The sequence below is a fragment of the Mus caroli genome, chromosome 11 (genome assembly GCF_900094665.2).
Source record: "Mus caroli chromosome 11, CAROLI_EIJ_v1.1, whole genome shotgun sequence".
Lineage (NCBI taxonomy): Eukaryota > Metazoa > Chordata > Mammalia > Rodentia > Muridae > Mus > Mus caroli.
This window is the reverse complement of record NC_034580.1, coordinates 99,463,277-99,471,823: the sequence shown is the minus strand read 5'-3', so window position 1 is coordinate 99,471,823 and position 8,547 is coordinate 99,463,277. Positions and strand designations below refer to the sequence as shown.

The following is an 8,547-nucleotide window of genomic DNA, read 5'->3' as shown; positions in this document are numbered from 1 at the left end:
GGGATTGTTTATGATTGCAAAAGAGTAACAGTTAAAGAGCCAGACCGGAACAGGCACTTTTGAATCACGCCCACCCCCGCCTCCCCCCTCCCCCTTCTGCTCCCTGTCTCCCCCTCCCGAGAGAGCCCAGATACTGTCTTTTGAAGTCCGCCTCCACAAAAACAAAGACCTATGAATGAGACCTAAATCTGGGTTACAGTTAGTATACCCCGAAGAAATCGGTGTTCTTCTCAGCCTGGGTAATGGAAACTTAGGTCCTGTCACGTAGAAGGTTCCTTTCATAGTGCGGAAGGTTCCTTTCATAGTGCAGAATCCACTTGGTGACGCTTTTGTAACAAAGGTGTCTTGTCATAAAGGGCGGGGCACGGCAGCCTCAGTTGCCAAGGCTCCCTGAAGTGACGGGCCTTTCCTCCGGTTTATCTCCTGCCAGCGCACTCCAGTATTGCGGATAACCTCCATACTACGTGTCATGTCCTTATCACATGTCATGACTCCACTGGGTTTCTGCTTCTGCGCCCCAAGTCTTCTCCTCACCGGACAAGTTCTGCTGGTAGTGATCCAGGCGGATCCCATTGCGGAGTGGGTCCAAAACCCAGTTCGTTTGACTTCAGAGCCCTGGGTGAGGACCGAACCCTGGTCTTGGCACCCCTCTGACCAAGCACCCAAATCCCCGAAAGCTCATCCATCCGAAGCAGGCGTGGGGACCCTTGATTACCTGGGCTCCTCTGCTCCATCCCAGATGTTCTCCCCGCCTCGGGAACTGAAGGACAGTTTTCTTTCATTCCAAGCTATGGATACCTCTGTGGCGTCTCACCCGGAGTCAGATCAGTTCACTGTTCCACATCAGCACTTGGCCAAGCAAATGACTCCACCCAGGAAACCGCTGGAGAGCATTTCAAAGCTAAATGGGGATCAAAATCAGTCTCCACAATTCAAAAGTATTTCCAATCTAGATCAGGCTGCAGATGACCAGTTATTTGAAATACCTGATCCACCACTGGACAGTGAGCATTCAAGCATAACAAAGCTCATAGCTTCACCCCAGAACTTACAAAAAGACCTAGTTCAGCACAGGCCACTTGCTAAGGAGGTTGTTGGAACTACTAAACAATTTGCAAAATCTCAACTCCAAAAAAAAACTGTGGCAGATGTGTATAGGGATCCAAATATGAATGAAGCTTATTCTAAGAGCTTGCCTCTGCAAACCCAGGTAAACCAAGAGGGGCCTCCAGAGCCTTCCGAGAATATTGAACCTCCTGAATACCTGCTGGAAGCACAAACTCAAGAGTCAGAGAATCTTGATATGGCCCACGAAAGCCCAGAGTATCTCCCAGTGCTCCCTGAGGAAGATGAGACTTCAGTCCCAAAGGAAAACCCAGTTCAACATCATTTTGCTTCTGTGAAAGCTGTAGCCCTAAAGCATCCTGACAGAAATGTTCCCTCTCCAAAGAGAAATGAAGCTCACCGCTCCAAATTGCCAAATGTCACAGTGAAGCCTGTGGATCTGGAGGTTACAGTAATTTCAGAGGAAGATAAGGAAACCCAACATTCTCTGAGCCAGCAGCAGGCCCCAGGCCATCTTCCAGCAAGTCCTAAGGAGGTAGAACCTTCGTTAACCCAACAAGATACCCTGGAACAGTTTTCAGGGGGTCCTGAGGAGATAGGAACTTCATTGACCCATCAGGAGGCCGCAGCTCCAAATCCAGAGCTTTCTGAGGAGTTGGGACCTTCATTAGTCCAACAAGAGGCCCTAAGTGAATCTTTAGAACTCCCCAAAGACCTTGAAGCATCTGGTAGCCAGCTAGAAGTTCCAGCACTACATACAAAGCCTCCTGAAGAAGTCAATCCTCCAACTGAGCAAGAGGCTACGATCCCAACTCCAGAACCCTCTATGCCAAATATAATTGAAATTCCAGCAGCAACAGTTTCACATCACAATCAGGATCAAGTCCACCATTATACTTTGCCCACAATTACAGTCCAACCTGCAGATGTGGAAGTTACAATAACTTCCAAACCTTTTAAGGAAGCTGAGATATCTCCAGTTCAGGAAGAGACTCAGACTCCCGGTCCTGTGAAAGCTGGACACTATAGCCTAGAACAGCAGGCAGCTGTACCTTCGGAGTCTTCTGGGGAGGTTGAATCACTTGAAAGGTACCTGGGATTCCTAACTCGGCCTCCAGAGGAAGAGGAGGAAGAGGAGGATGAGGATGAGGATGAGTCTTCTCTAACCCGAGAGGACATCCCATCACAACATCCAAGTCCTATTGTGGAGGGTGAACCTTCTCCTATTGAACTACAGCAGCCAATTCGACCCTCTGAATCTCCTGAGGAGGTGGGATTAGGTCCTGAAAACCAGTCAGAAGTCTTAGTTAAACCTGCAGAGCTCCCTGAGGAAGTCAAGTCTCCAGTGGAGCAAGAGGCTCCACTTCAAGCTCCAGAATCCCATTTTGAGACTATAGTTGACACGCCACCAATTCATGAAATCCAGCCAGCTCCAAATGAAGCTCTCCATCATCATTGGCCAAATGTTACCGTTAGACCTGTGGATTTGGAGCTTGCCATAACTTCAGAGCCTATCAAGGAGACCAAGTCTTCTCTAGCCCAGCAGGAGTCCTCGGTGCATCCTCCAGAGTATACTGAAGAGGGGGATTCTTTTCGCTACAAGCAGGAACAGCTGGTTCAGCCTTCTAAGCTGGAAATTCTAACTCACACCTCAGAGCATCATCATTTGACAAGTTCACCCTCAGCTCACCATCAAACTCACCATTCAAGCTCGCCCACTACAATGGTTAGACCTCCAGATGTGCAGCTCACCATAGCACAAAATCCCACAGCAGAGGTGGAACCTCCTCCGGCACTTCATGAGGTTGTAGGTAAACCAATTGCCATCTCCGACAAGGGTGTAAACACTTCAACTCACCATACACATCCGGCTGTAACTCCAGAGCCTTTGGAAGAAGTTGAACTCTTGTCAAATCAAGAGGAGGCTCCAGTTCAATCTGCAGAGCCTGTTGAGTATGAGAAGCCTTCTCTAAGTCAGCAGAAGAGCACAGATAAGAATCCGGAGCTCCTAGAGGAAGGTGGACCTTCTTCAGCACAGCAGGAGACCCTAGTGAATCCTCCAGTGTTCCCTAATGAGATGATAGTTCAACCTTCAGCACACTATGAGGCAACAGGTCCTCCCCTGATTCAGACTCAACTTCATCCTCCCACATCATACAATGTCACAGCTAAGCCTCCAGAGTTGACTAATGAGGTTGAAACTTCAAGCCAACAGGGATTTGAACCTTCAAATGACCAGCAAGAAGAAGTTACAAGTCAGTATCCAATGCCCCCTGAAACTCATCAAGATTCTCCAGTTTATCAATGGGTCCTAACCCAGCCTGCAAAGCTTCCTGAGGAAGTTTCTTCAGGTCAGCAGGGTAACTTGTCTCCACCCCTAAAGCACCCTCCAGGTGTACAATTTATACCATTTCAGCAAGAACTCCCAGATCAGCATCTAGAACCACCCAAAGAAGGTTTCTTTCTTTCTCCAGTGGCAGATAGCGTGTTATTTTCACCTGAGGATCTAGAAGCAATGTTCAGATACGAGAACTCAGTGCTGCATAAACCCACAGTTATACTTTTGAACCAAGCACATACCAGAGCTCCAGTGTCCTCTATGGAAGTTGAATCCCTTAAGGTTCCCATTGAACAAGTTGAATATTCACAAGTCCATTTTGAATATCCTTCCTATACACCAGCATTCCCCAAAACTCGATTTTCTCAGGAAAAGTCCATAACTCAGGAAGCAGACCTCCACGAAGATATATATCCTTTTCCTACGCAGCATGGGGGGCTGTATCTACCTCCAGATTCCTTTATGGGTGCAGAACCTTCTATAGCTCAGCACCTGAGCTTGTCTCAACTTGAAGACCTTGCTGAGAATGTAGGACCATCTCTAGTGCTACAGCTCACCCCTGCACAGGCTTCAGAACCTCCAAAGGAGAGAGTTTTTTCTCCAATCCAGCAGGTGGTCCCAAACCAGCTGCCAGAGTCAATGAACAATATTGTAACTCACCTTCTAACACAGCAAATAATAGGCCCAACACCAGGTCAGATTCAAGAGGAGTATCCAACAGCACACACTGTCTCCTTTCAGGCTTTGGACCTGGAATTCACCATAACTTCACAGTATACTCCAGAGGCCGACCACACTACAGAACCAAAGAGGACACCTCCTCCAACATATCCTCAGGTGACATTTCCATACCCATCTGAAGTCACAGTTCAACCTTTGGATCTGGGATTTACCATAAGTCCACAGCCAACTCCTGAGGAACTTCCTCAAACTATACCAGAGATCACAGCTCAGATTACAGAACCACCTAGACAGGTTGTAGCTCCAGCCCCTCTATATCAGAAAATGACAGTTCCAACACCAGGTCAGGATCAAGTTGAATATCCCATTCTACCTGCTGTCTCATTTCAGCCTTTGGACTGGACACTCACCAAAAATTCAGATCCTACAAGAGAGACTCAGCAGCCTACAGCCACAATGAAGACTATAGTTCCTTCTCCAGAGCACCTTCAGGATTACATTTCCTATGTAACTGAAGTCACAGTTCAACCTTTGGATCTGGGACTTACCATAAGTCCACAGTCTGCTCCTGAGGAACTTCCTCAAACTATGCCAGAGATCACAACTCAGATTACAGAACCACCTAGAGAGGTTGTAGCTCCAGCCCCTCTGTATCAGAAGATGATAGTTCCAACACCAGGTCAGGATCAAGTTGAATATTCCATTCCACCTGCTGTCTCATTTCAGCCTTTGGACTGGAAACTCACCATAAGTTCAGAGCCTACTAGAGAAGTTCACCACTCCACAACCCCAAAGGAGACTACAGTTCCCCCTCCAAAGCCCTCTCAGGTGACACCTCCACAAGAGTTTCACATTCAGAATCTATACCTAAGTGAAGCTGCAGTTCAACCTGTGGATCTAGGACTTACCATAACTCCACAACCAAATTCTGAGGAACTTCCTCAAACTATGCCAGAGATCACAACTCAGATTACAGAAACACCTAAGGAACTTGTAGCTCCGTTATATCAAGAGGTGACAGTTCCAACACCAGGTCAGGATCAAGCTGAGTATCCAACACTTCCTGTTGCCTCATTTCAGCCTTTGGACCCAGAACTCACCCTAAGTTCAGAGCCTCCAAGTGAGACTGAGCAGCCTACAGCTGAAGTCACAGTTCAACCTTTAGATCTGGAACTTACCATAAGTCCACAATCTACTCCTGAGGAACTTCCTCAAACTATGCCAGAGATCACAACTCAGATTACAGAACCACCTAGACAGGTTGTAACTCCACTCTATCAAGAGGTGACAGTTTCAACACCAAGTCTGGCTCAAACTGAGTATTCAACTTCACCCATTGTGTCATTTCAGCCTTTGGACCTAGAACTCACCAAAAATTCAGAGCCTACAAGAGAGGCTCAGCAGCCTACAGCCACAATGAAGACTATAGTTCCTTCTCCAGAGCACCTTCAGGATTACAGTTCCTATGTAACTGAAGTTACAGTTCAACCTTTAGATCTGGGACTTACCATAAGTCCACAGTCTGCTCCTGAGGAACTTTCTCAAACTATGCCAGAGATCACAACTCAGATTACAAAGTCACCTAGAGAGGTTGTAGCTCCAGCCCCTCTGTATCAGATGACAGTTCTAATACCAGGTCAGGATCAAGATGTGCACTCAACAACCCTTCAGCCTGTGGGCCTGGAACTCACCGAAACTTCAGACTCCACTAGAGAGGCTGAACATTATACAGCCCTGGTGATGACTACAGTTCCTTCTCCAAAGTACTCTCTTCCAGAACAGGTTCTCTTTCAGCATCTAAACCCGGCTGAAGTCACAGTTCAAGCTTTGGATCTGGGACTTACCATAACTCCACAGCCTGATACTGAGAAAGAACTTTCTCAAACTACACAGGAGAGCACGACTCAGCTTAAAGATCCACCAAAGGAAGCTGTCGCTCAAGCTCCAGTCTATCAGGAAGTGACACTTGCAACATCTAGTCAAGATGCATTTGAGGATCCAACCTTACCCATCATCACATTTCGGCTTTTGGACCCGGATCCAGAGCCTGCCAGAGAGGCTGACAATTTAACAACCTTGAAGGAGACTACAGTTCCTCCTCCAAAGTACCCTTGGGTGACACTTCCAGAACAGGTTCACACTCAGCATCCACACCCAAGTGACGTTACATTTCAACCTTTGGATCTGGAACTTAGCATGTCTCCACAACCTACTCCTGAAGTAGAGCTTTCTCAAACTGAACAGGAGACAAAAACTCAGCCCTCATATTCAGCTAAAGAGGTGGTCACTCCAGAACCAGGTCAACCAGAAGTGACAGTTCCAACACCAGGTCAGGATAAAACTGAGTATCGAACACTGCCTGCGGCCTCATTTCAGCCTTTGGACCTACAACTCACCACAAGTTCAGAGCCTACAACCCCACACAAAAGTACAGTAGTTTCTCTTCCACAGTACTATCAGACAACACTTTCAGGAGAAGTTTCTATTCAACATCCAAATCTAACTGACGTTACAGATCCACCTTTGAATCTGGAACTTACAGTAATTCCAAGCCCCAATCTGAATGTTGAGACTTCTCCACCTAGACAAGAGATGCTTCCTGAACAGCCACATGAGGAGGTTACAGCAAAAGCTCCCGTGTTTTATGAAATCACACCAATTCAGGATCAAACTCCACATCTGGTTTCTCCGAAAGTCACAGATCAACATATAAAAGTAGAGCATGATATACCTACAATCTCCAGTGTAGAGAATGGACTTTTGGCAGCTACATACAGTAGTACAGCTCTCCCTCTAATGCACCGTGAGATGACCCTTCTATCTGAAGACCAGGCTCAGGTCCTGCATGGAAACCCAACTCAAGTCACAATTCATCCCTCACACCCAGAATTCTCCTTAGCTTCGCCACCTGCTACAATGGTTAAACGCTCTGCACCAGTTCAGTCGACGGAGTCATCGAAGGAGACTGCAGCGCAATCTCCAGCACATCTCAAAGTGACAGTTCTCGTGCTTGCTCATGGTCAATCTCAGCATCTAAACTCAGAGACTGCACAACCTGAAGTCTCAGCAACCACTCATCCAGAGACTCCACATTCCACAGCCTCACCAACTACTCACCCAGAGACTACACATTCCACAGCCTCACCAACTCCTCACCCAGAGACTACACATTCCACAGCCTCACCAACTCCTCACCCAGAGACTACANGACTACACATTCCACAGCCTCACCAACTCCTCACCCAGAGACTACACATTCCACAGCCTCACCAACTCCTCACCCAGAGACTACACATTCCACAGTCTCACCAACTACTCACCCAGAGACTACACATTCCACAGTCTTACCAACTACTCACCCAGAGACTACACATTCCACAGACCTAACCACTATGCCCCCTCCTTCCACATACAACGAGGTGGTACTTTCACAGTCAAGCCAGGTTCAGGCTCAACAGCCAAAGCCAAGTGAAGTCACAACGTGGCCTTCAGCCATAAGTCAGCAATCTTCTACAACGCCACAGTCTGTTATACCAGCAAGCCCCTTGGCACCTATGCTTGAGAGCACAGCTCAGCAAATACCAAGTGGCATCGCACTTGAACCTATGAATCTTGAACCTACCACAACTCCATATGCTGGAAATTTTAATACTGAAAAAGATTTAATTCTTCAAATGAAACCAAATGTCTCCACAAGCACCAACATATGTGACCTCTGCTTGTGTGAAAATCACACACTACTGTGTAGTCATCTCAGCCCAAAACAGAGACTCCACCAGGTGCCTGTGCTGAGACCCAGAACCCATAAGGGCACCCTGACTGTTTTGTAAGAATCGCCTTTTCTTATTTCTGGTTTGCATTATGCTTAACATGGTGACCTTTACTTCAAAGCCTTCTTAGACTTTCCTTGTCACCCCAACCAACACTGACTGACTTTTGCTCTTAGCTTCGCTTGTGAAGTTGTCTTACTACAGTTTGCCTCCTCCAATCTTTTGTGGCGGCCTCTATTTCCATATTTGTTTTTATTTAGCCCCATTTTGTAATTATAATGAGCTCAAGGTTGGCTCTTCCATTTTTTCACCCCAGTTTCTCTATAACTCATCTCATTAGTGAGGATGCAACAGAGAGGTGGGAATAGATTCCAGAGCTGGACTCCTGCAGCTGGGACCCCAGGTCTTTCATATGGTAGCTCTGCAACTTTAGGAAGGATGTTTTTAGCTAGGCACGAACTTACTCATCTGTAATTGGAGTGGGGGAGGCTGTTGACTACTCTTTCATAGGACTGTTGTGAGGCTTAGTTGAATATTTAGAATACTGAACCATAGTTCTTAGCATCCATGAGTGTCAGCTGTTAATACTTGCAATCTCTGTTATGTTCAGACACTTATCTTTGTCCTAAGATATATAATGTTTTGTGCACACCTTGCAGCTGAGAACTGTGAAAGTCACATATTATGTGTGTT

The 8,547-nt window shown here is 46.7% G+C and overlaps 2 protein-coding genes across 2 annotated transcripts in view; both read left to right on the top strand.

Moving 5' to 3' along the window:
* Nucleotides 1-392: 392 nt before the first annotated feature.
* Nucleotides 393-3,406, top strand: LOC115032340 (leucine-rich repeat-containing protein 37A-like; the record flags this gene model as incomplete). The annotated part of the gene is made up of 1 exon (XM_029483559.1): nt 393-3,406. A coding segment is annotated over exon 1 (2,937 nt), but the record flags the coding sequence as incomplete, so codon positions are not given.
* A 94-nt stretch (nt 3,407-3,500) lies between these two features.
* Nucleotides 3,501-8,547, top strand: part of Lrrc37a (leucine rich repeat containing 37A) — a 50,815-nt gene continuing 45,768 nt past the window's right edge. The window contains 2 exon segments of the mRNA XM_021175963.2: nt 3,501-7,289; nt 7,292-7,910. Of these exon segments, the coding sequence (XP_021031622.2) occupies nt 5,825-7,289; nt 7,292-7,910 (2,084 nt within the window). The 5' untranslated portion in view covers nt 3,501-5,824.